The 27,717-nt window shown below is 41.2% G+C and overlaps 2 protein-coding genes across 2 annotated transcripts in view; both read left to right on the forward strand.

Moving 5' to 3' along the window:
• Positions 1-368: 368 nt before the first annotated feature.
• On the forward strand, positions 369-17,380 carry LOC116689984 (neuronal calcium sensor 1). The gene is made up of 10 exons (XM_032516740.1): positions 369-629; positions 1,237-1,357; positions 2,365-2,507; positions 6,833-6,857; positions 11,418-11,556; positions 13,494-13,572; positions 14,490-14,578; positions 14,655-14,732; positions 15,348-15,455; positions 15,871-17,380. Exons 3-9 carry the CDS (start codon positions 2,444-2,446, stop codon positions 15,444-15,446), a joined length of 573 nt encoding a protein of 190 aa, XP_032372631.1. The 5' UTR covers positions 369-629; positions 1,237-1,357; positions 2,365-2,443; the 3' UTR covers positions 15,447-15,455; positions 15,871-17,380.
• An 857-nt stretch (positions 17,381-18,237) lies between these two features.
• hmcn2 (hemicentin 2) overlaps positions 18,238-27,717 on the forward strand; it is a 53,582-nt gene continuing 44,102 nt past the window's right edge. The window contains exons 1-5 of the mRNA XM_032516758.1: positions 18,238-18,812; positions 20,833-20,903; positions 21,506-21,664; positions 23,177-23,299; positions 27,377-27,548. Of these exons, the coding sequence (XP_032372649.1) occupies positions 18,554-18,812; positions 20,833-20,903; positions 21,506-21,664; positions 23,177-23,299; positions 27,377-27,548 (784 nt within the window). The 5' untranslated portion in view covers positions 18,238-18,553. The remainder of the gene's footprint in view (positions 18,813-20,832; positions 20,904-21,505; positions 21,665-23,176; positions 23,300-27,376; positions 27,549-27,717) is intronic.

The raw sequence follows: 27,717 nt of genomic DNA on the forward strand, positions 1-27,717 counted from the left end.
ACATACCTAAGCTCCCTATAAGGATGGCAATTGTCTGAGATGACATTATGCCATCATCCATATAGCCCTTATCACAAAATTGTAAAGTGATGGCCAATGTAGCCTATATTACGTTATTTAAGCGGATCGCATAATTACACACACTGGTGCAGTGAGTATAGCTAATAAAAAGGTAAAGTCCCTTCAGTCATTACGTAATGAAAAACAAAAATGAGCTACATTATTCCATTATTTATGTAACCTACGGCATTCCTAGACATAAGCTTACCATATCAGTGGGGCACAATTGTGAGCAAAAAAGTGCCAAAGTCTGTCCCGAAAATAAGAATGTGCTTCAAAAAGTGGGTTCATTAACCCGTCACTGTGTATGAAATGACACGTGTAAGGCTCCTAAAGAGCATACAAAGAGTCCCTGTATGCCCAATACACTGCGACGTCAGTGTCTCTTTGGCACTGGGCTGAGTTACCAGCAGCAACGTCACTCCCTGACGGCGGCATCACAGAGCAGCACGGACCGCCATCCGCGCAGCAGCGAGTCGCTCCGGAACTCGGTGGAGGAAGAAAACGTTGGACAGTGGCTCTCTGCTGTGGGACTGACTGGACGGCCGCTTCCCGCTCCTGTAGCTCAGGTAAACAACGAAGTAATTTTACAGGGAAACGCTTTTATTATTGCAAGGTCATTTTTGTGTGTGTGTGTTTTAAGCAACTCGCTACCAAGAACGGCGTGGGTACCAAGTGTTGCGAGTAGAATGACTAGCAAGCTTCCCGCACTGTAGCTGTTGTACTTTAGCCACAAACTGTGTGTTGCTATGGTACTGCCAGGCAACGTCCCACCTGCTGCTGCTGCGACTTTATGTTTACTGCTGTCAACCAAAATGCGTATGGAAGCTCTCTTTCATATGGAATAATTCAGTCATTTATTTGTTATGAATTTAATGGAATCAATCATTCCTCGGACTTTAAACTACATTAATTTAAATTATGCGAATTTAAAGCAGTTTACTTAGCCTATGCACTTTGCCAACACTACTCTTGCTCCACGCTGTCACTGTGCCTTGCCTGTGGGCTTTATTCAGTAGCTTTGGCAGACACTAGAATGGTCGTTGTCTGTTTTGAGTGTTTTTTCAGTCAAGTGCTAATGCATCTGTGGTTCTTGGTGACAACACTGTCCATTTCAACTAAAACACAGCAAATGCATTCATTTTGTAACTGCTGTCTGCCTGTTTATTTCCACAGTGTCTAAGTAACACCCAGGACCAGAAGGCTTGAGCGAACACAAGATGGTGATTACCAGCATGGCATCCCTCAGAAGGACATCACTGGCCATGGACACAGAGAGCAGATGTTTGCAGTGAAGGTGCCTACTTAGTGCATACAGTAGTTTTTTATGTAGCTTAAACAGCTGCTGTGGTTAGGCATCAGTGCATGCCAATGCTAGGCCCGTGTTACAAAGAAATTCCATTATGCCTATTCTCCTGTCTACTGTGACAGAGAGGAGGAAATCACCATGCTGTCATGAGGCCAGGAAGAAGGGAGAATTATGAGTCAGAATGGAGAAGAAAAGAAAACTGTCACTCTTCAAATCCCCCTCTGTCTAAGCTTTGTAGACTGCTCGCACACTTATTTTAAGAGCAAGACCACATCTCTTTTCAGCTGGCATCTAGATGTATGTATGTTGAGACCTTGCCTCTTTTTTGCTTTCCATGAATTATTACTGAAACCTTTTATCTTTTCTTAAAGTTTTATGTCTGTATAAATTCCAGGGATTAAAGGGTAATGCTTTGAGTGAGTGTAAAGTGCAGCGGCAGGCATGCCAGGCAACCTCTGTTCATTGTGTTTTAGTTTACATACCTCTTTATCTCAGCTGTCAAGAGGGAGGAATCTTTTCTCCAGAACTAACCCAACTAACCCAGAGCATAAGTGGTGGAAATAGAGAAGGGGGGGAGGAGTGGGAAGAACAGAGAATTAGTGGAACAGGGATTGAACGTGCTCAACCCAACCACTGAGTGACTCTTGTATCCAAGGTCTAAGGTAGCAACGCATCCAAATGCCACTCTTCGCCCACGGACTACTATGAAGAAATATGGCAAACATAAAGGCACTCGGCAGCTCTCATATAGACTCAACAACCCACCGGCCCTTCTTTACAGGGCCCCTGGGGTTTGGCTCGCCTGTCTGGAACACCAGGCCTGATGACTGAGCAGATCATGATCGCGGCTAGAGTGAAATACACAGAACAATATACTCACTTAGCTTAAATGGGAGTTTTCTTTGTTTCTTCAAAACAAAACAAAAGAGTGTTTCCCATCTTTCTCCGGCATCATTGCACCTAAACTGGCCCCTTTTTGTGTATGTTTTTGGCAGAGAAGTAGCCTGGAGAGGAGGTAGTAACAGGTGTTGTGTGCCAAGGTGGATTTGGAGGTGTGGAGGAGAGCTGAAGATCATGGGTAAATCAAACAGCAAGCTCAAGCCAGAGGTGGTGGAGGAGTTAACAAGGAAAACCTACTGTGAGTATCTTCACGTCTTTTTTTCTTTGTGCTTGTGTTTTAGGAACATAAACTCTTTTCAGCCTACCCTGCATGAGAAAAAAAGAAACATTCTGGCCAAAGGTGAAAAGACTGCACAGTGTGTGATAGGAATAGCAAACATTAATAATGATATTTTCCACCCACTGGGATCCACAGGCTGTACAGTACATAGCCCTGCCTCCTACAGTAAGATATAATGCAATTCTACACCCGTATCTCATTATTGACAAAACAGATCTACAACCAAACGTCAGCTGAGAATAAAATTTACATTTAAATGTTGTGTAGCAAATTGCGATTAGTGAACGTCCCACACAAGCAGCGATTAGGATCTTTAAATCACACTGAAGGGACTTTTAAATATGGAGATGCTGAGTTTGTATTGAGCTGGGGGTTTTAGAGATGAGGACGTGGTTTGATGCACATCATGGAACCTCCGTAGATTCTTCTATGTATACTGAGACAGAGATAGATGGGTATATAATACGAACAGAGTTTGAATTGAAATGGTACATGGATTTGTGTTGTTCCTGTAGACTATTCATTGCAAATTGACAGCATTTGCTTTTCTCACCTTGTTAGCACTAACTTCTCCCCGTTCCCCCCTCGCCACATTTTTCAATCAAATATGAGCAGAGATCACATTTATAATTACCACAACCATGTCTGCTCTGAAGACACCTTATTAGCCATTTGCGTGTTATTTTTGGAGTACAGAGTTATTATTTGTGCAGTACAGTGTGCAGGTGTGGGTGGGAGTTGACATCCATTGGCTGCTTAATGACAGTGTTATTTGTATGGTGGGTCTCTCCACAGCAAAACCATGGAAGGCTGTTGTGGTGACAGAAAATTGCTGTGGAGGAAGATTGGGCTTCGTGCTGGGCTGGGCTGCTTGCTGCTGTCCTCTTCTCTATTTCTCTCTCTCGTACTTTCTCTCTCTCTCACTCTCTCTTACCCTTTTCGCCCTGTCTCCTTCGCTTTATCCCCTAATTGCCCTCTTTGAGCTGGGAATGGAATAGTATAATTAGGATCTTATCTGGTTAGCATCGCTGAGAGGGGCACCAAGCTTTCTCTCCCAGCGTGATCATTCTCCTGTTCTCTGTTGTTGCCTGACTTAAGACTTATTTCTGCTTTCCTTCATGCTGTTGCCTCTTTTTCTTGCACTCCAATGAGAGGCTGTGTCTGCCATTTTGGTCAATGCTTTGCTTCTTGACAGATTGGGGACTTAGTGAATTTCTCTGTGCCTATGTGTCTTTTTTGTTCTTTCAGTGGTAGGGTGTTTTTTTCCTCAGCAAATTATGCCCTCTGTGTTGTCAGGCAACTAACAAGGCCAGACCAGAATTAAGGCCTGTTTAGTAAGATGTCTGTCATCAGCTTTGTTGTAGGTTTAAAAAAATGCATGCATCTTCATAAGACAATTATTATGACCTTGTGCTTTAAAGGTCCTATCACATGCTGCTTTTTGGATGCTTTTATATAAGCCTTAGTGGTTCCCTAATAATGTATCTGAAGTCTCTTTCCCAAAATTCAGCCTTGGTGCAGAATTACAGCCACTAGAGCCAGTTCCACACTGAGCTTTCCTTAGGGCGTTCCATTACTGTGTCTGTAGCTTTAAATGCTATCGAGGAGGAGAGAGGGGGGAAAGGTGGAGTGTAGGGGAGGGGCCTTGACCAACTTCCATTCTTCGCTTGTTTGCAAGCCATGATGTCTCTCTCTTTCTCACGGGTGGGCCAAATTGTCTGAGCGGGCAAAGCAGAGAAAGGGGAGGTAACCTTTCCCCTTATGACGACGTATAGGGAAGATTCCTGTTTGGCCAATCTGAGCTTTCATTTTCTCAAAGGCAGAGCAGAATACCTAGGGCTCGGTTTACACCTATCGCCATTTCTAGCAACTGGGGGACCATTGGCAGGCTGGGGGAACTCATATTAATGTTAAAACACCTTATAAAGTGAAATTGTCATGCCTTGGGACCTTTAAATAAAACACATTCTGGCCAAAGACAACATTAAACTGTACCAAGGCTCTGGCTAGCCAGTGTTTGTCCTATTCTTAGTAAAGACTGTGGACAGCCTCACCTGTACTTTTAAGAGAGCGTAATTCGAAACTAAAAATGCTTTTCCAATTGACTGCTCTGGCATCACATAGAAATGCCTGCAGTCCTGTTAAAATGTCTGCAGGAAGTAGGCTAGGCCCATGTTATGTCATGATGATTTTGTAAGTTGTCAAAGCCATGAAGAGGCCCACAGTGACAGATCAAGCTGGATGTGTTCTAGCAGACCCTGCAGGGCCAACCAGCTGAGTAGGCCCTGCACTCTCCTGCAATGGGCTGATCACATTATTGCCCATTGCCTCTGACTGACTTGAGTTTCTTGATGAAATGCTGAGCAGAAGAAATTGAGGCCAAAATATATGCTGGCGAAGGCTACCTGGCCTGGCCTTCTTATCAATAGCCTCCATGTGATTCTGCAACAGTGCTGCAGTAGTCACACTATGGAATGCACATTGTCATGTCATGTTAAAGTGTTGAATATGTTTTCCATGAATATATGTTTTATTTCCTGATTAGTATCCTGCAATATAGGGTGTTTGATAATTTGATAATGTAATTCCCCCAAAATGTCTAATTTGGGGCAGGTTTTATGTCTAGGCATGAAACTCCCTTTGTTGCCCTGTTTGTGTACTTTTGCAGTAACTATGACTATTAGTTGCTCAAGGTTAAACATTACAGAAGAAGACATTACCAATTAACTAACTAGCTGTGTGCTATGTTTATAAGGCCATTTCTTTACCCCAGGCCCAACAGCATTGGTACAGTAGTAGACAGCATGTGTCCCAAGACTTGCAGTGGCATAAATTCAGAATGTCTATCTCAAAGGACCACCTGGTTAAACCAACGCTATTGATTTACAGTCCTCGTTTTCATTAGCAACCCTAGGGGCCCAAGAGGCTTGAAATCGCTATGGTTATTTGAGAGAAAGTCAAGAGACGAGGGGAAGCCATGAGGGATTTGTTGATTAGATGCTGGCTGCTAATTTTGTTTACGTGGGCATGACAACACATCCTACCTCCTGAACTGTTCTTTTTCTTAAAGGAGAATTACGGTCAATTCCAACACGTAGCTCTGTCGTTTGTAAATTTGGAGTGCTGTCAGTAGAGAGAAAAACAAAAACAATCGGTGCTACCTACATTGTGTTATTCTCCTGCTAGAGTTAGCACCAAACAGGGCAAGTTAGGGTTAGGGTGTTAAACATGTTTTTAGCCTCTAAACATGTTCAAAATTTCATTAAAAGTGCCTACCCATGTGAAGTGATTCCTTCCGAGTGAACACAGTGAATCAGACAGCTGTAGGTGTGACAGAAATGCATATAAGATGTGCTAATTCAGTTCTGTTTAGTTCTAGTGTTGAGACGGCAGTTAGAGTGCTTAGGGACAGTCCACAAACTACAACACAGAAAAGAGAAAACAAAAATATGTAGGCTATCAGTTTAATGATTAAAAAAGGTAGTGTCTCCAAACTTACCTCAATTAGAACTTACAAGTTGTGCTACAGCACTTACTTTAACTTGAAACTATGTTTGTATCTCTTTTCTGTGTTGTAGTTTGTAGACGGTCCCTAAGCACTCCAACTGCCGTCTCAACACCAGAACTAAACACACAGCTGAATTAGCACAACTTTTATGCATTTCTTTAACATCTACAGCAGTGAGATTCACTGTTCACTGGGAAGGAATCACTTCACATGGGTAAACACATTTGGTGACATTTTGAACATGTTTAGAGGCTAAAAGGAAGTTTAAAACCTTTTTTTTAAGCCTGTTGGGTGCTAACGCTAGCAGGAGGTTAACACGGTGTAGGCAGCACCGATTGTTTTCGCTTTTCTCTCTACTGACAGCACTCAAAATAAACAGAAACAACAGAGCTACGTGTTGGAATCGGCCAGAATTCTCATTTAAATCTGTGACTGACCTTCATTCCCTCAGCTTTGTTTGTCTTTTTGTGGCTCCCTGGGGTTTACTCCCACTTGTCCTCGCAGAAATTATTGTTCATTTTAAATATTATTCATATAGTAGGCTAGAATCGACAAATTCTATACTCAACTATACATGGCTATTGTTTCAAACTTGCACGTTGACACTGTTGAATAGTTTTGGTAAAGTCAGATGTGAAAGGATTGGGCCAAGATGATTAATGATGCTACTACAGTACTTGGCTCCTCTGTTGTATCTAACAGCATGCTACTTTTTTTTCTAGGACAGCCAACGTTTTCCTCAAAGATAATATGTCTCTCTTTATTTCTCTTACAGTTACAGAGAAAGAGGTGCAGCAGTGGTAAGTGTATACATTCATCTTTATTTTTATTGTGTACTACCTGTTAAAATGTGTATACTTTTTTATTAGGTTTTCTTTTAAAGGGGGTGTACTCAATATTCAGAACATTAATATAGCAGTAAACTTCTATTTTCTATGTAAAGATACAATAGAGTAATGGCGTCCTGAGCCAAAAATGAAGTCACACTACCTCTGTGTGTGTTGTTATTCAAGCTTCTCTGTTCTTTGTTTTGATAGCCAATCGGACAGCGCGTGCATGTTAGTGCATGTGAGTTAAAGCATGGATACCTGACCTGAGCCTGACGGGCCCCGACGGGACGGGCCGGGCCGGGTTTGGACAGATATTTTGAAATTATAGTCCATATTTTTAGGGAGCTAGTTATCCAAAGGTTATTTGGTTCTGAAAAATGACTAGTTAATGAAGGGTCTCTTACCAGCAGTACACATTCATTTTTAATGAGATATTTCCATTCCTGATGTAAAGCTATTCATATAATATTACAATCACAATTGTGTTTTTACTGGCAAAACTCACAGGACTCTTCCAAAATCCACTTCGATATGTATTTTTCCCAGGATTCTTCAGGTTTCTTGAGTCCATGAGTAGTGCCTTTACATTTGGTTTGATAGTTGATTCGAAGCCATCTCCCTCCCTTTTACCCTGAAGGCAGATGAGTTCTGAAAATAGAATGACTTTGAAGCCTTACTGAGACTGAATGACTTTGAAGGCTCATAATACGGATACAAACATTTGCATGATACATTCCTCAACAACCTTTTTTTGCTCTATTTGCAAACGGGATGTCTGATAACAGAAGAATTGCGGGGGCATGAGGTTGTTTCACATCACGGCACTTAATCACTACATGGCCACAGAGCCTCCACAAGTTTGCCTATTAGTAATCATCCCTGTCAGAGTCTGTACTTATGATTCAGGTTGACCTAATCCAGCATCACTTTGCAGAGGTCTTGCCTTTTTCTGATCCCAGCCTGCACTCACAATGTTCCATCATCTATTTACATATACCAGAATGAAACATAATAAGTCACAGAAACTGTGGTAAGATTTTTTCTGAAGGCATAATTTGACAGCGGCTGGCACACGAACAGGAGACAATGCATCTTCATGTACAGAGATGATTCAGGCATGAGCGTAGTCATCACTTTTGTTTGCTGCATACTGCTGCTCATGGGCTATTGTTTCTTTGAAAAAGAAAAACAGAGTATTCTCTGTTTTTCTTTTCCAAAGAAACAACAGCCTTACTGTATATCTGAAGAGGGAGCACTGTAATAAAGTGATCACTTTTCCATGTTTACACTTCAGTTCTCATGCTTTGGTTTTGCATTTCACAACCTAATTCTGCATGCATGAAAAGAGCTCTGTGTCAGGAGCTAGTTTCTGTTCATGTCCCCTGTTAGGAGGTTTACTGGGGGGAGGAGCCCGGGCATATACACAGCCATGCAGCAGCAGCAGCATTAGATATCATTGGGCATTGGCAGTTCAATACCCTCCGAGGTGGCCATCTCCGGGGCTCTCTGAGTGCACTGGGGTGGAAAACCCCCGCCCTTCTTAAAACTCCAGCCCCCAGCTAGCTCACCATCACTCTCACTGTCTTTCTCAGAAAAGTTTGCATTAGTCCTCACTTGAAGATCATCAGCAATCAACACGGCTGAGTGTGAGGGATGAGCGGGAATTTTACCAGGGGAAATGCCAGATGGCGTGTAATTAGAGCACAGGCACAGACACAGAAGAATTAGCGAGGTTAGATAAATGCCTATGTTGTGCATTAAATTTGTCCCCCTTCCTAACTCTCCTCTAAGGGAACATCATTGGTAGGCTTGAGGCTCACCTGAAATCAATAACAAAATGCCATAACGCAGTGATGTTCCTGCCAGCTAGACAGACGTCCTGTGCAACTCTTCAGCAAACCACCCTGGTAGATGCCAAGGAGTAGGAGCCAGTGCCAGTAATAAATTCTTAATCTTCATGCTGGCCCCCCTACTGTGGGAGATGCACAATGTCACGTATGCTATGTTCCCACAAGTACAGTACGTAGTTGCACTATTACACTCTTTCAAGTACAGTCTGAATGTGTATGTGTCTTAGCACCAGTGTCACCAAGTCAGAGTTCTTGGACACAACGTGTTCTTGGCAAATGAAGGTGATTCGGATTATGACTCTGAGGAATAGCTGACACTGGGCAACCATGTACACTGGTACAGTGCCTCTGTGCTGCGCCCATGTACTGTATATGTGTCGTCTGCTTATGTAACTCTACTGGTAGTATGTTAAATGTGGTAGTCAGTCAACCTTACATGTATACTGAATGCCTAGTAAAGCATATTAATATGATTATGATAAAAAATATATATAAATCAGAACTCAAAGTGCATGTTGAAGGTTTTAACTTGAGTTTTTTCTTCACTTTAAAGACATATTTTGAGCAAATAATTTTGATCAGAACAGCTTAAATTTGGTTATTGGTTAAATAACACACTTAGTGTTAGCATTTGTGTAATGTAGGTGCAGGGTTTTGAGAAGGAGAAAGAATGTGTGTAATAAAAATATTTTCGCTGGTTGTCATGCATCACTTTTGATACTTTTGTAAAAACTGACAGTGTTGTACAAGTGCAATGCTAAAATGATGGAGTACTCACTCCATTCACTGCTCTATCATTTTCGCATGCAATAAGTCAGCTCTTTAAAATTTAAAAAAAAAACTGGTCATAGAAAATAAATCTCATATTTAAGAGGACGTCTTGTGTTTTAGTATTGTACCATAAATTTGAGTGACTGCTAAAATACAGATACAAAAAGCGAACAAAATTGAAGCAGCAGACTGATGATGACATCATCAGGGTTATTTTTTCAGAAAGCTGCTTCAGAGGCACAAAAGATATTTTTTTTCCCAGGGACTAGCACTCATAACAAGTAAATTGAACTTAATGTGCAAAATCAGAGGAGTGCCTTTTATTTAGTCAGGCATGGTTTAAAGTGAAGACCTGTTTCACCTCATAAGTACTGTGGTCTGTGGTGTTACTTAATTTGTATATATTAATGTATCCTTCTATCAATGTGATGCAGGAGGCAGGAAAGGTTTTTTGACCATTATTTATGTAAACAATACCAATCAAAAACACATTTCTGCACTGAACTGTTCTTGTTACTTATCAGCAAACATATACTCTGACACCAATTTATCTGTGATAAGCTGATGTTTTGGAGAACCAATTCAGTTTTATTTTTCCTGCAATAAACAAAGAAATGATTGAGTAAGAGCAATATAGCCACTTCTTGTAAACCTCCTAGAAGTCTAAAGAAGAAAAGAATAGTCAATACTTAGACAAATACTTCATACTGTATATACTGTATACTTTTCTGTTTTTTTTGCAGCAAACAATATACTGAATGCACTATACTAAACCATATATACTAACTGTATAAACAGTACAGACACTATGCTATACAGTCTGTTACAGTATACTTCCGCCTATTATGTTGGTTGTCGCCTATAATATTTCAAAGTCACACAGTAAAAATGACTGAAGAATTCAGGTGAAATGGGTCAGCTTTGGATTATGATATGCATTGTGTGCCATGCATTTTAAATACCAATTAGATTGTGTTATGCATCATAGTAAGCTAGGCTTTAATTTTTTTCTGCACATCACCAGATAATTCAAATTTGAGAATTATATGGCTCTGCTCTCTTCTCGCCTTGCTGAAGATTTTTATTCTCAGTTGGTCCTCAAAATGTCTTTCCACCTATCTTTGACTATATGGAGCTGGCTTCATTATCTCCAAGGCAGATTAAATGTACAGAGTTTAAGAGGAGTGAGGAGCCTATGTGCGAGTGGAAAAGATCTGTCCTGATCTTCATCAGAACATTCTATCTCACTCTCTCTCTCTGGCCGTAATTACAGCCCGGCCTTATTCTGAATCAGAGACGAGCGTGGAGCACTCCCTTGTGCGTTATTTTTGCTGTTGATTGAGAGCAAAAGCTTTTTGTAATGCTTTTCATAACGAGTGTTATCTTCCTGCTATTTCCTCCTCCTCCTTTTCATCTAGCATTTATTTTTGTAATGGCTAACAATCTCTCCCTCACTCCTTGACCTGCTACAGTCTAGTTAGACTTTGAGGCTGCTGTGTCCCTTTTATGAAGACATACAAGGAAGCTGACTGCCTTTTTGAGCGACTGCGCTTGAAATTGCTAATGAGATGCTTCTATATTTAGGCTAAAAGAGATGTTAAGTCGCTCTCTAGATATGTCATTTCCAGGGGCAAGAGGAAGCTCTCAGACTTAGCTATCAGCCACGCATATTATCAAAAGAAGACTAGAGAGTAATTTGATTAGACTTAACTACTCTGGGCCTGCTATTGGATTAGGGCAATCGTCTTATCTGTGAATGAGACAAATAGCTTTGCACTTTACCTTTTTGATCTAGCGCACGCTTTCAGGCTGAATCCATAATGGGTGAGGAGGTGACTTCAATCTGTCATCGTTGTTGCCATTATACATAATATTAGAACTCTTTAAATATCTGTGCTTTATGTTCCAGGTACAAAGGCTTCATTAAAGATTGCCCAAGTGGGCAGCTGGATGCTGTGGGCTTTCAGAAGATATACAAGCAGTTCTTTCCTTTTGGAGATCCCACGAAGTTCGCCTCCTTTGTCTTCAATGTATTCGATGAAAACAAGGTTTGTACCCAATTTCATATGTTTAACTGTCCTATTATGAGGCAGGACAAATATTCACCTACCTTTTGTTAGGACAGATAAATAGTTACAGTGGCTGTTTGTCCGGGGTTGCTGCTTAATAAGAACATTTAATAATGTTCAAAGTGACAGCGTCTAAAGATAGAGCTAATCTAAAGGTCCTTTCAGCCAGAGGTTGCACAGAACAAAAGGGCAACTTGGTTTAGAAATCCTTTTCATTTTGCTGCTCTTATTATTCCAGAGCCCATTTTGCTTTTTTTAATGAAAGAGAGCTGTAGGCCATCAGGTTTGTATACAGGAAAGTGCAATTTATTACCTTTGAAAGTAAAGTATTTCTGATTCTGATTGAACAAAAGCTGTATTGAAATTCTTGACCAAAGTGTAATCAAAATAACATACAGTATAAGGACATGTTTATTGTACCCAGTGTGGAACGATTGCCCTATTTGTGTTCTGTGTATTTTGTTGCTAACTGTAAGGTTAGCACAAACATACTCTTACATACATCCAATTGTATTTCGCACATTTTAAAGTATATAAAAACAATACCTGTGTCTTTCGAAATCAATCTGTTCCAACATTGCCAGTATTATAACAGCACAGATGATTCTCTCCTATATATAAAAAAGATGAGTCATTGCATTAGTAGTAAGACATACTCGTAACCCTTTGTTATGTGCCAGAAATCAGTTTCCAGTAGTGTTTGCCAGTTTATTTTTCAAAAGGTGTAAATGCATGTTTTTTTTTTGGAACAGAACTGATGTCTCTGTTATGTGGGCAACATTTTTTCTGGAGTGATCCACCTCATCGCAGCTGCAGATAAGTCCGGTTGTGTTTAGGAGGATAAACTGTAGATGACAAGCTCCTGGGACATTGGTGAGCCCCTGGAGGTTTATTGACTCGGTTAAGAGGCTTTGTGTCAGAAAGATCAGACAACCCCTCCATCTGATGTTTATCTGTGACATTCACTAGTGTTAGGCACCCTGTAGTTAGAGAATGCACTGATCTTAACAGTATTTATTACTTATGCTATCAGCAATGCATGACTTCAGCATTGTCAGGCTGGTCAGATGTCTGGTAGAGATAAAAGTTAGCTGATTCGAGCACTTGACTGTATTCTTAAATAAAGCTGTGGCTGAACTCATAGCAGTTGCAGGTAGGCAGCTGTTGTAGCACCACACAACAACAATCCTAATGTTATATTAATCCTAAATAACGACGTCCAGGGCGTTGGTTTAAATGCTTTGTTTGTTGTCGAGAGCTGTTGGATGTGTAAATAGAATGTCTTTTATGCAGCCTTTTTAAGCGTTTAATTTGAGTCTCATGCAGTTGCTTGAGGATGGAGGTTTAGCTTGATAAGTTTGTCTGAATTAGCAGCATGTGAGGCACTTTGAGTTTTCAATTTTGTATTTGATAATTATTCATGTCAGTATACGTTTGTATTGCCTTCACAGAGTGTGGCCTCACAAACGTAAAAGAATGCTGAGGGCCACAATTTTGGGAGGGTAAATTGGAAATGTTGTGAACTTCTGTGGTACGATTCAGAGCTCGCGATTCAAACAAAGCTCAGAGGAAATAAGTGTCAGAATATTTTCCACCTTGTCGGACAGAATTATCTGCCATGCCCATTCATGATGCGGAATTGTTAGGAAAATGTGCAGCGGTTGTTTGTGTACTGTAACTTTTAGACAATGACCCAGTCGCATCCATCTTACTATTGACCAGAGGTGACATATTTCTGCCCCAGGAGAGAGCCAGGTGCAGGGCAAAAATAGCAGCAGACCTGGAGTAAACGTCTGGTCCCGTTTTTCACCAGAATACAGCAAGGACGTCACGGAAGAACAGCTACAGCAAGATGCTCATCTTCTCTCTGGGCCATATCCTCTCTCCCATTCTCTCTCTCCCTTTTGTCACTGCAGGATGGACGCATCGAGTTCTCTGAGTTCATCCAGGCCTTGTCAGTGACTTCCCGGGGAACTCTTGATGAGAAGTTGAGATGTAAAAAGATGCAACCTCCTTCCCCTGTTTGTTTTTTTTACATTTAAATAACATGTTTTAGGATTGACTGCAATGCGTTGAATATGAAAGAGGACTGATCTGCGTGGAAAGATTGGAGAGTAGCATAACTAATAAAAAAAAAAAAATTAGGATTTGATTCAAAGAATATATCCACATATTAAGATTAAGTCAACACCTGAACACTACGTGTTGCAGTAATAGCAAGTTTAAACAGGTAGCCAAAAAGTGATAACAGTTATAATAGTTAGCTAAAAGTAATTTCAGTGGATAATAGTCTAGATTCTAGTCTAGGCTAGTATTAGTATGGTTGCTGACCAAACCAACCGTTACATTGACAGTTCAATTTTATGAAAAAAACAATTTTAAATCATTTTCATCTGTATTTATAAGTGTAATGCATTTGGAACATACATTAGGAATTGATGACTGGGTATGGGAATTCATCTGACAGGGCTGTGGGGGCACCTCAGACCAAGAAGGTGTGGATCAACTGTCTTAGAGAACAGCAACAGGGAGATTACTAGCAAGACAGCAGGCACACAACCTGTGGGTCATAACCCAATATGTTGACAACCTTTATGGAAAATAAAACACCCTAGAAAACCTGAAACCTTATCTGTAACCATAGGTTTTAAACCTGAAACCAAGTGGGAGCTTTATTCATATGCACAGTCACTACTGTCGCCTTTTGAACTGGGAAGCAAACATGAAAGGCTGCTGCCTGTCTGTACTCAGTTTTCACCACTTCCACAGACATGAAACACTGCATGCTTTTTAATCCATGCAAATTTATAGTTGAATCTAATCTTTTGTTTTACATTTTGAAGTCACAGTAGCCTTTTGGTCTCAGTATGGGCTCTCCTACCAAAATATATTTAACATTTTTCTCTACACAGGGGCTTTTAAACTATATGACCTGGATAACGATGGCTACATCACCAGAGATGAGATGTTGAACATCGTTGATGCCATTTATCAGATGGTGGTAAGTTTTACCAGACACCAGACATATACATCTGAATAGTTTTCAATGGTACAAACTGAATGATTTAATATCGTAGGGGAACACTGTGGAGCTGCCAGAAGAAGAAAATACACCAGAAAAACGTGTGGAACGTATTTTTGCAATGATGGACAAGGTTAGTATTTAAATATCGAAAAGATGTCAAATCACTGGTGTGATAGAGATGGTGATAATGCAGTAGTTGCTGTACCATTTCATGTTTTCTACAGTTTAACATCAAACTGTGCCTGACACTGAAACAAGTGCAGTAATGATTATTACTTTACCTTTAAGAGGACTGAATCTGCCTTTGTTGCCACCCTCAGGGCTTTGACATGGACACTGTTACATTTAGAGCTGTTAGCTGTATCCATCACAGCGTCACTAACAACACCGGCAGTCTATAAACATCATATATAGTCTCCTGCACCACTAGCCCTCGGTGCTAATGCACGCTCCCTCGGCCCCAAGAATCTACTTGGCTTTAGTGAAAGATGAGACGCAGCCTGCATGGGTTTGTTTGCCAGCCCTCCACTGCCAACATCAGCCCATGAAACTAGCTGTACAGCACAGCAGCACTTAGTGATATTTATTGGCAGAGAGTGGCCATCATCCATGGGCACTGAACCAAAGATTAGTCCAACAGCATAGAACAGGGATTAAATGATTTAGCTTAAGAGCTTGTTTTGCCCCCTGCTGGTCACTTTGTGTTAAAGCAGCAGTTACATTTTGTCTCCTGTTCCTTTCCCAGAATGCAGACGGGAAGCTGACTCTGCAGGAGTTTCAGGAGGGTTCAAAGGCAGACCCTTCTATTGTTCAGGCATTGTCTCTCTATGACGGACTTGTGTAGGAATGTAAGGTGAGTGGTGTATTAATGAGCCAGTACCTGAACACTTATAAATAAATGCGAGGAAATAATAAAAAGAAAGCAAAATCAGTCCGTGGGCTGAAAGTGAAGAAGCCACTTTCTGCTCGCCGTTTGTTCCTATGAATTATTCAAATGGCCCACTTGTTTGCTGGCAATCAAATAATCTTGCAGGGCTGAGTGAACAGCGAGACTCTCACTGCCTAATGTAAGGCACCAGCCGCTGCCAATTGTTGCTGACATCCCGCTCAGTGTTTTGTCAACTGCAAAGTGAGCTCGCAAAGACATAATTTAGTAATGCAGTAGATTTGTTTAGCCATTTATCTTGCATGCCCTGAACACACCCATGTTTCATGAAACCACTTAATTGTCTATCAATTCAATGGTGATCATTCTTACAACTTCTCAGATGGATCCAACACAGTATCCACACACCGATCCAGCACCATCATATCTGCAACGGGAAGGAACCACATTTATCTCGCTCACCTAGAAGTGGACTGAAAACTTTACGTCTACATTTCTAGTTTGGATTGTAAAACAAATATATCCTCTGATGTGACGGAAAAGTCAAACATATCATCAAAACCCTCAGTCATTAATCTGTGCTTTTACACCTAAGTGGCTCCGCGTAAACCCATTGAGTGTTGTGGATTGTGTATGAGCATTTCTGCAAACGCACCGTTGTGGTATCCCCATGGACAGTCCAAGGAACTCCGTTTCCCCTGAGATGTTAGTGTGCATCTTGTTCACATACTGTAAACCAGGGACTGCACGTGAATCGCTCAGATGAACTGTGCTGCTGCTTCACCATCACGCAAAGAGACTCAAAACCCGGGAGAATCTGGAAAAATGTGTTGCTTACTGATAACGTCAACACAGACTTACAGTGACATGGCAGTAGAGTGTACATTGTATAATGTAAATAGAAGGGTAATTTATTTTCTGCTTATTTCCTCATAAGTATGGAATGAAGTTTTATTTTTTATCAAAGTGTTAAAATGTATTGCACTGTATTTTTCATTATTGTGGGATGTTTATTCTCCTTCATTCTGAGGTTTCCTTTTCCTGAGAGAACAGGGTTGTTATTTGAAGAGGAGCTGGGATTTTACTATGGATTATTTATTTTACTATGTTTGCACTCTTCACATCCTATTGTGCTTTCACTTCCCCGTTAACACTTGCGCCTAGTGTCTGCAGTGTTACACAGCGACGCCCTCAACAACATGACCAAGCAACACAGCAAATTCTCACAGCTTCCATCTGAACTAAGGCTCATTATTTCTTTTGAGAGCATCGTACTCCACCCTCAGCGCACACAAAGCCCGGGTCATTGAGAGGCACAAACAGACATTAATTCTGGTTGTAAAGCTTTTTGCGAGCTTTGTGGTTGCAATTGTCCACTTTGTTTTTATCCTGTGTGAGGCCAGAGCATGTGATGATGCCTTTTTTCATTCTTGGATTGTTTTAGTTACAGCATTAAGATGTTTTATTAGCTTCACTAATGTTATGCCTTATGCAAATGATAATTTACTAAATGATAAATGTCATTTACCTGTTATAACAGTATAAGAGCACAGAATAAAATGCATTTAAGTGGCAACTTTTCTATCACTGCGTGCTTAGTCTTTGTATTGGAAATTAATAGAATTGTGTTGAATTTTTTTAGGTGATCATTTGTAGGAGCTGATTTAGTTTAATGTGTAAGTGTTGCTGAAACGTGTATTTGCAAAATGTTCAACTTTCCTTATGATCCCTAATGAATCACGTCTCAAGACAATAATCCACCCCCGACAGACTTCACACACCCAATTGCATTGTCTTCAAAATTTAAAAGAAATTTAAATATCTTACTTGCTGGCTCACTTTGTGGTATAATTCTGCACTGTTTTGGTTGTATACTGAACAATGAACTGCATAAAACTGTGATGTCTTGGCTTTGATTGGTGGGTTAATGAGGCTCAGTGGCTTTTGTGTAGAAGCTGCAGGGTTTGTGTGCTCACTGGGCCTGCTCAGACCTGTTTTCTGTTTTCTTCTCATCAAGAACAGATTGAAGTAATACCATAGAGAAGGCAGAGGACAGGACTGTCCAGAGCTTTTGTCCTTCTGTCCTGTGGGTATATTTTTTTGGAATCACTTTGTATTTAATATGTTTTATATGTTTTTCTTTTGCAGCAATAATGGAAGTTGTTTTTGAAGTGAACAATCAGCTTTTCTCAAAAAATATTCTATATACCACTTACTTTGGAAGAAGACACTAAAGGATTTACATTCATAAGATCAGGGCTGGCTTCCTCTGTGAGATCTGATCTGAGATGTCCTATAGCTACACGTCAGGTGCCTATGAATATTATTTGATAATCCATAACATGTTCCTATCTAAATCAGCTACACTACACGATTAAAAAAATAAGGAAAGTGACATTTCTGTGTGGCACGTCAAGCTATTCCACCCCATTCATATGCCATGGGGAGATTTCTCAGGGTGGGCAATGTATAAAATTAGATTGGTGTCAGCTGAATATAAACGATGGCTATTTATACAAACGAGGCTGTTACTGAGACAATGTTCTCGGCATGTCCAAAATACAGGCTCCAGACTCCAGACTCCTCTGGTAATGTGCGCAAAGCTGTTAAAAAAACGCGTCTCTTGGGGCCCTACCTCGATTATGGAGAACATTGAATCGAAGGGGGAATGTTGGATAGGGTTAAAGCCTGGAAGTCACCTTGGGGTCGAGGTGAACACACACACACACACACACACACACACACACACAAAACCTTTTAATACCCATCTCCGCCCCCGTTTGAAGCGTCAGAGCACCAGCTCTCCAGGGGCTCTCCAACACAGAGCCAGTCCGTACGCTCCTCCAAACTTTACGCACGGATGTACTCCTGTGGAAGTATTTTACTCTGGATTCTGTGTCTCAGCTGAGCTGTATTGTTTCAGATATATTTTCTACCGATTAGAAGCAGTCCCAGACCTTAAATTGCTTTGAAATTGAAACTATTGAAAAACTTTCCTCAACTTTTAAACTTGTATTTGATTCGCCTCGTTCCAGCAGACAGATGCAGTACATCTAAAAAAAAAAATGACCGGTGTCTTATTGAGGTGCCTAGTCTTGGCGCTCTGGATCGGCGCGCACAGGCTCTTGGCAGTCCCCCGGGCTGAGGAGGAGGATGGGTCCAGTGACAGTGCCTCGACCCTGGCCTTTGTGTTCGATGTTACTGGCTCCATGTACGACGATCTAAAACAGGTGATAGAGGGCGCCTCACGGATCCTGGAGAAGACCCTCAACCGGAGGACCAGAGCTATCAAAAACTTTGTCCTGGTCCCCTTCCATGATCCAGGTACTTTTTTGGCAAAACATTGTTCTTAAAATATCCAGTATCACAATAAGCACTATTGTTGTGAGTGTTAATCTTGAGTCTTAATATGTTAGGTCAGGGCCTAATATGTTTCTTATATAATAGAACTAAGATTTACAGCAGCATTAACAAATCATTTAACATTGTCAGATTGTCTTGCCAGGTCCAGGCAACACGGCAGCCTGTAGCTCTTTTGCTTGCATTTTGCACAAAATTAGCATGTAGGTTACTTTGCCCCTAATTTCATATTTGCCTGTAGTTGTCATATATAGTTTAACTTGAAAAAAATCCCAGCAAACTGCAACACATGTCAGAACCTGTTGCACGTGTCGGAGCCCATAGCTGTTTCAATAGTCCACTTGGACACGGAGCAGCACATTAAACTCAAACTGATACAAGCATCTGTCGTATACGGGAAAGCTGCTTGAAAATAAGAGTGCTCTAATGGGGGAGGGTGTTTGAGCACTGATGAGAAGCATATGCTGTCTGCTTGTGTGTAATTACCCCACCTACTCCTCCCTCTCCTCCATCCAAGCCTCCGGAAAACCCTCGTAGTCCCCAGTTTAGCCAGTCGGGGGGGTGGGGGGCTCAGGACTGCACTAACACCACACATTTTGTCTGTGTTTAATGTGCCCTGCCCTTGGGGACCTTACAAACCTTAGAGATTGCAAAGAAACTGCAGTGCCTGACAAGAGGCGTGACAGTGCTGTCAGTGTTTTACAGTCACTCATGAGCAGACAACGAACTTGAAAGGCTCCACTGTTGCAAGTCTGCAAGCTCAGGATTAATAGTCTCACAGAGATACTTCAAATGGTATTTGACAGTTAGGAATAACAAGCACAAACAGAAATCATGAGGCTCCCCCCTAACCTGGTAAGCGTCTTCTCTGTCATAATTGTAATAAAACGGCTTGGGTTTGTAGTCAGCAGTGTATGGGGGGCCGTTCGGAAAGCGGCTCCCGCTGAAAATAACCGCAACATTTTGTCCCATTTAGCTTCAAACGATGTTTAAAACAACTGGTATGAATTTTTGAGGGCCACTTTTTTGCACATTTACTACCATATTTGACATATTTATTTTTAACAGATTTAGATTTAACATTTAGATTTAGCATTTAAATTTAGATGTAACATATAGATTTAGATTTAGGTTTATTATTTATATTTAAGATTTAGATTTAGCCTTTACATTTTATATTTAGGTGTAACATTTAATATTTTGATTAAACTATTTAAGTCTAAGTTGACAAATATTGTTGTAAATGTGCAAAAAAGTGACCCTCCAAAATTCATGTCAGTTTTTTAAACATTGTTTGAAGCTAAATGTGATAAAATGTTGCTGTTATTTTCAGCGTGAGCCACTTTATAAATGGCGCCCTAAAGAGTGTTCTCTAGCAAAAACAATGCGTCCCCTGTGTATTAGTTATATTAGAGGATGCAGACTTAGTCTCAGGCCCTGACAGGTTCTTATCCATTATACCAGAGTTTGCTGCTGCCGCTGCTGGAGGTCGTCTCGGACTAGAAAATGCTGACTCCAGCTGCAGAAAATTAATGTCATCTTACAAACTTTGGCCCGATTGTAGCCATTTGTGTGAAACCAAACCTGAACATTTTGTAATTCTGTCAGTGAAAAAATCTCTCTCGCCACTCTTGTATGTGGTGTGCGTGATCGAAATTGCTGTCTTGCCCAAAAACCTACGGGGCATCACTATGGTCCTGATAAATGAGACAGTGTGGCTTTTTGGATTTTGACGCCATAGATGCTTTTCCTCTCTTAACTGAGGCAGAACTGCTGAGAAGGAACAACTAACTCCTTTGTTCTGAAAAACCCAGACATGTTAGACCTAACCCCCTAGGTCCATTTGTTTGGGATGAATATTTTAAGACATAGGCCTACACTATTGTATACTATCAGAACCTTTCTTTTTAAGCTGACTTGATTTGATTTTGCCACTGATTCTCCTCATGTAAAAGTCTCTGATATACATTTCCCCCCCTCACAGATATCGGCCCTGTGTCCATCACCACCGATCCAAAGAAGTTCCAGCAGGATCTTCAAGAGCTGTTTGTCCAGGTGGGAACCAGAACACACACAATGATTATTCAGTGTGACCTGGAACCACTTTGTTGTTCCACACTAATCTGAGCTATAGCTGAGCAGACAGCCACTATTTAAAGCCATCCTGTGTAACTTTTAGCAAACAGCAGCCACTGAGGCCACAAGGGACAACAATGTGATGATGGTATAATAATGCAGTTTAGAAGAATCATAAAGTCAGCAAATTGACTCAGCAGTATCCATTACATAGCAATATGTATCTGACCATGAGGAACGATACGCCACTGGTAACACCAGACCAAGTAAGACTAGTAGTAAAACCCCTGAGTATAGTGAATTGAGCAATGGTATGTTTTCTTTTGCATTTGAAAAGATTTTATTTCTAAAAGGCTCATTGTCTAATTTCTTCTTTCAAAAGTTACTTAGTGTTGCATTTAAGAGTATTGTGTTTTAAATGTTTCTATGTAATATTTGCCGTTACCTGTGTCCCAAATGCTGATCTACTGTATATGACAGTTGTTTGAGTATAAAATCGTCATGAATGCAGTTTGTAAAAACATATTTAGAGTTTATTTCTTCCAGGAATATTTGATCATGTGTCACATTCTGTCACCCAGGGTGGGGGCGACTGCCCCGAGATGAGCATAGGAGCCATAAAGAAAGCCTTAGAGGTTTCCCTGCCTGGATCCTTCATCTATGTGTTCACTGACGCCAGAGCCAAAGACTACCGCCTGAAGAGAGACGTTCTGCAGCTGGTGCAGCTCCGCCAATCACAGGTACAGTAATGGAAAGTTGGCAGGGTTGTAAGGGTCTCACTAGTCCATAGCCATGACGTCGCACTCCTGGGATTGTTCAGGTGGCGCTGGAAATTCTGCCGGATGACCTTCGTTGTGGCCAGATATCCGTTACCTTTTGCTATCTTTGTGTTGCCATTTTAAACTCCAGTGGATTTATGAGGACACAGTTAACTGCTCCTCAGGTTAAATCCAGACAGCTAGCTAGACTATCTGTCTAATCTGAGTTTGACTAAAACAACCTTTGAACGTAAACGTGTTCCACCAAAACAAGTTCCTTCCCAAGGCTATTTTGCAAAGGTGTTGTTGCTCCGTTCGGTGCTTAGCACCGCCTAAGACAATTGTGATTGGTTTAAAACAATACCAATAAACCAGAGCACGTTTTTCTCCCATCCCAGAATGCTTTGTGGACTAGCCAGACCTTCTTTTGCAGCGCTGTGGAGGAAGATCTGGCAATTCGAGACTAGGGTCTCACAGATCAGGGATAGATACAGTATACACCATTAGTCCAATGTGGGCATTTAACAGTTAGATTCCTCCTTGAGCACTGCTATATGATATCAAAATAGTACATAAAACACGTATGCAAACATGAATTAGTCTTGCTTATTGTCCTAAATGCTGTTTATGTGATGTTCAGTGGTGGAATGTAAATAAGTACTTAAGTACAAATCTGAGGTACTTGTACTTTACTTGAGTCTTTTATTTTTGTTCTACTTTCTACTTATAATCTGCTACATTTTAGGGAGAAATGTTGTACTTTTTAGTCTACTACACTAATCTGACAGCTGTGGTTACTGGTCACTTTACCAATTAAGATTTGTGCACACAAACCACACGTAGTTTATAAAATACAACGTATTAAGCGTTGTAACAACGTTACAAAGTCCAGCTGAAATGATTAGCTGATAAAACACTTGTTGATTGACAGAACTCTTTAGATCATGTCCTGTTTCTAAAATATGAGAATTATTTTGCATTGAGTACTTTACTTTTAATACTTTAAGTATATTTCCTGACAATACTTACATACTTTTACTTAATTAGTAAGTAAGTAAGTAAGTTTTCAATGCAGAACTTTGACTTGTAACAGAGTGTTTTTACAGTGTGGTATAAGTACTTTTACTTAAGTAAAGAATCTGAATACTTCTTCTACCACTGGTTAGCAGGAACATGGTTTAATGTAAAGCTTTAAATACAAGTCCGGGCCCACAGAGGTTTGAGTATATTTGCATTTATCACACGCTGTAACAAAAGGAATACAGTGGCATGCTGTGAAAGACATTCTTATGAAGTTCCTCGACACTTAGTTGAGCAAGGAAAAGTCTCTTTAAAGTCATTCTAGTCTCAGCCTCTACATGAAGCATGACAATGAGCATTAGCGTCACTTTGGAGCCAGTTGAAAGCTAGTCTGTAGAAAGCATACACTGAACAGTAGTAATCCTCTTAACTCCCCCCCCCCCCCCCCCCCCCCCCTCCCCACTTTATTCCCAGGTTGTATTTGTTTTGACTGGGGACTGTGGGGACCGTTCTCAGCCTGGCTACAGGGTGTATGAGGAGATCGCTGCCACCTCCTCTGGACAAATCTTTCACCTGGACAAGCAGCAGGTCAACGAGGTAAAAGCATGACAAAGTACATGGCACTGCTACTTTCACCAAAACCCTTAATAAATTTGCATGCATCCTAAATGATTTAACATAAAGTCCACTAATTCTACTTATATAAAGTATAATTGAGTTTTGTTTATGAATATGGAAAGTAGGGCTTGGACAATATGCTTTTGTCCCGATTCCATTCTTTTTACCATACATGGAAAGAGGTGGGTGCAAGGAGGAGGGTGGGGGTGTGGCCTTGACCATTTGCCACTTTGCTCAATTGAAAGCCATGCTATCTCTCTCTCATGGGTGGGCCAAATTCTCTGGATGGGCAAAGCAGAGAAAGGGGAGGTAACCTTGCCTCTTATGACCTCATAAGGGGCAAGATTCCCGTCGGCCCATTTGAGCTTTCATTTTCTCAAAGGCAGAGCAGGATACCCAGGGCTCGGTTTACACCTATTGCCATTTCTAGCCACTGGGGGACCATAGGCAGGCTGGAGGAACGCATATTAATGTTAAAAAACCTCATTAAGTGAAATTTTCATGCCATGGGACCTTTTAAGTGAATCATTTGGTTATATATATATATATATATGTATATATATATGTCTATTTGTATATAGATGTATAGATTCTGGGGACCTAATAACGGAGAACTGCAAAAGCAGAAGAAAAAACCCTAGTCCCAGCGGCCACAGGTTCAACTCCAAGCTGCGGCCCTTTGCTGCATGTCATTCCCCATCTCTCTCCCCTTTCGCATCTTCAGCGTCCCTATATAATAAATGTCTAAAATGTCTATAAATGCACAAAGTTTAAAAAAGAAGAGAAAAAAACTATTTGACCCAGTGATGTAATAACAGCAATTTCATTTAGTGTAATCAAATGATTCCAAAGCTGATTTTAAACTTCCTGTTCATATGATACGGGTGTGTAACTCTTTCATATCGGAAGCAGCATGTAACAGAAGCCCTGTCTAAGAAGCCAAAGACAGCAGGGCTCACTTCCCCGGCAGACGCAAAAGACGCCAGAGTTTCCTCTAGAAGAGACACTGGTATCCTGCGTGTCAACACAGGAGATGGCTGGGCAGCGTTGAGCTGGAGCCAGCAGCTCTGCACACTGGTGGCCCACTGAACCTCTGAACTTAGACGTGTTTCTGTGTGTGTGTTTGAGGCTCTGTTTCCTGTCAAGTCATGCTTGCATGTAGCTAAACATACAGTGCCTGTGTGTGGTGCAACTCGGTTCATAATCACTCCATAATACAACCAGCTGTTTAAGGAGTGTTTGAATGTGATTTGTGTGCTGCAAAAGAGACCAAACTTACTTTAGCCATCACACCTCCACCCCAGATGGCTTTGTGCTAAAGTAGCCTTTTTTTCACATGTTCTTAGAGCACTGTGACATGTACATGTGATCACCTTTTTCTTGGATCAACTTTGAATTACTGTATGTCAGTGGTATTATTAGTTTATAGACATGTGTGATTATAGCTCTTGAGTGGCATGCTTTTACCAAATGAATGCAAATCCTTTAATCTTAAAAAACATCAGAAGTAGTACAAATCTAACCTAATATACCCTCTTAATAGCAGTTTAACAAAGTGCACCTAAATCTAAATATCCAAAATCATTTTGTGGTCTCTGGGTGATTGGGGGGGGGGGGGTGTGTTGTGTGACAGATTGCTAACACACTAATCCCAGGATATGATCTGTCACGGCTTCCCTCCTTCCAACACAGCTGCCCAGTGGAGTTAGCTCCAAGTCCTTACACAACAACTCATTATCAGTTCTACGTATCACACTCTTTACACTCTTTTTCATTTGACTGGCTATGATCAACAAGAAATCCCCGCTAATGTCAAACCTGGTCCATAATTTGTGCTCCTCCATGGTAATGATGCAGTCCTTAGCCATAGGTAGCCTGAAGCGCTGATCTAAAAACGAGGGCTGTGATGTGTCAGCTTCCAGATAATGTTGACAGAAAGTGTTTTGAATATGCATGCATTGAAGATGCAGTTTTGCAGTATAGGATATGGCCTGTTGTATTGACCCGTGTTTCTACTTAGAAAGCTGCTCAGACACTAAACTCTTTTAAGAGCAATGTATAACATTGCCCTCATGGCTTCCTCCTTATGTGGATGTAGTAGTGAGTTAAGGGGCTGGTTATGGTTGTCAGACATAAAACGAAACCCAGGTTACATTTATCATTGGCATCCTGAGGGCGCTAAACAAAGGCACCATTTATGGTGTAGCTGCCACTCTCAAATACAGGCCACTGTGACAGGCAGAGCCTCGGCAAGTGTGTCGAAAATCCCACTTAGAAGAGAGCACGGGTTCCATCTGGGACTGATTCGCTATAATAACCTTGATTTGTTGTAGGACGTCTTCTTGCAAATGTCAACAGTTGTGGTGTTTAAGCCTGGGTAAGGACTAAGCTGACCTCTCCCCACTGGGAGGTCTGGAGTAAAGCTGTTGTGCTTAACCACTGCACAGCCACGTTTTTTTCTCGAGCAGGTAATGCACCTGGAGGAGTGAGGGGAATACAGCATCACCACAGCCTTAGCTAACCTTTCTTCTGTGGCCCATCTGTCATGCTTCTATGAATAGCAGAGGGGGTGTCCTTCCTGTAACAGCCCTGTAAGCCCGTTCAACTGAGACACGCCAGATGAGGTTTCACAGGACTTAAGATCCTCTGCATTCCCAGTGGTTAAGACAGGGAGTGGCTGCAGAACTCAGCGTGCTCCTCCAGACCTACCATGGCCCTGAAAGGCAAGTCGTCCAATCTCTGCACTCCATTTCCTTTTATCTGAAGTCTGAGTAATGCCCACTCCTCTCTGCTCTCTTGCATAAGCAATAGACACTATCCTGGGGCAGATGTAGGTCACTTCTTCGCAGTTTCCTGCCCTGCTGGTGATAGCTGAACATGTGGCAGACATTACAGCTGTTTCCAGTTGTAAAAACGGCGAGAGGAACCAGCTGCTGTCAGCATCCGGTGGACCTGATAGACAAAGAAAGCGGAGGCCTGATAATTAAATTATCAAAGGATTTCCTTGTTTCAGTTTTTGCTCCCTTTCGTAAATGTCTTAAAATGTGTTGCCGTTGGCTCCGTCTCCAAGGGCCCGCTGAAAAAACGTTTTCAGTGTGTTTTATTACAGATGCAGCTCAGCCGTAATGCCTCTCCATATGAGGTCAAAACAAATACTAGACAGCAGTTGCTTGTTAAGCATTTGGAAGATGGAAGACTGAAATGAGACTCTGTGAAATAACAGTGCTCTGCTTCTGTTTTCATTTTAGAGCAAACAAAAGGGAAGCTGTATTCTTACTCTAAACATTGTAATAATTATACCTAGAAGGTCAAGCACCTGTCTAAAGGGAAATTCTGAAAATTGTCAGATATTTCTTTGGAGAACCTCTGAGGGAAATTATAGTCCAAGTAATAATTGGTTTTACCATTAAATATAATCTGTCCACCATTCTTTCAAACTTTGGGTAATCTTTGATCTGAGTGGTGGAATGACTCATTTAAGAAGTGAGCTGCCTGCAATCCTAATTTGTGTCACAATCTGACCTCATCTGGCTTCTCAAACTTAATGGATTCTAAAGAAAAGTGGGAAACAGCCAGCCATTTCTGTCCATAAATCATCCTGCAGATTAGTCAAGATGATACTGTGGGATATACAGTAAAAGTGTAAAACGAAAGGCAAAACTTCTTTGTATTCTGAGGAACAAGCCTCGTAAATTGATTAAAGCTGTGTTGCAGGAGGGGGACTGCTTTCTGAGAGACTTCCACAGTGAGGGACGCTCCTCCGGGAATATATGCTTGAGAGTGCAGAAAACTGTATGTTATCAGTTTGACAGTGAAGCTGCTTCACTTTTTCTTTGTTTAGGCAAAATCCCTCTTAGGAATACTTTTGCGATCAACAAATAGTCAGAAGACAAAGAGCAGTCTGCTGCTCAACCAGGGAAGGGGTTGGTGGTAGTGGTGGTCATGTCCTTCCTGTCCCCATCCTGTCTTTCTAAGTTTGATGGATCCCAGCCTCATCCACTGACCAATGTGTCTCCTCCACCATGAAATACTGCTCTGTTTTTCTCCCCCTTCCAGGTTTTAAAGTGGGTGGAGGAGACAGTTCATGCCATGAAGGTCAACCTGCTTTCCTCCAACCATGACAGTGCCCAGGAGAACAAATGGGAAGTGCCCTTTGACCCCAGTCTTCGAGAGGTCACCGTGTCACTCAGTGGACAAGCACCTCAAATTGAGCTCATCGATCCTTTCGGTAGACAACCCATAAATACTGTTTTCCACACTGCAAATTATTTGGTTGTTACCAAGATAAAGAAAACTTTAGATTTAGAAGTGTTAGATGATTTATCTTGTTTTAAGAATGAATTAATTTTTACAAGTGTTAAACTTTACACTATAATCTTAAATCAAGCAAGCTTGTC

This window comes from Etheostoma spectabile, chromosome 5, assembly GCF_008692095.1.
Source record: "Etheostoma spectabile isolate EspeVRDwgs_2016 chromosome 5, UIUC_Espe_1.0, whole genome shotgun sequence".
NCBI classification, from domain to species: Eukaryota; Metazoa; Chordata; class Actinopteri; order Perciformes; family Percidae; genus Etheostoma; species Etheostoma spectabile.

What these genes read in the sequence shown, in the direction of transcription:
- LOC116689984 (XM_032516740.1), top strand. Translation starts at nt 2,444, where the DNA reads ATGGGTAAATCAAACAGCAAGCTCAAGCCAGAGGTGGTGGAGGAGTTA. An exon ending in GAGAAAGAGGTGCAGCAGTG is followed by an intron (nt 6,858 to 11,417) that starts GTAAGTGTATAC and finishes TTTATGTTCCAG; the next exon opens with GTACAAAGGCTTCATTAAAG. An exon ending in ATGCCATTTATCAGATGGTG is followed by an intron (nt 14,579 to 14,654) that starts GTAAGTTTTACC and finishes TTAATATCGTAG; the next exon opens with GGGAACACTGTGGAGCTGCC.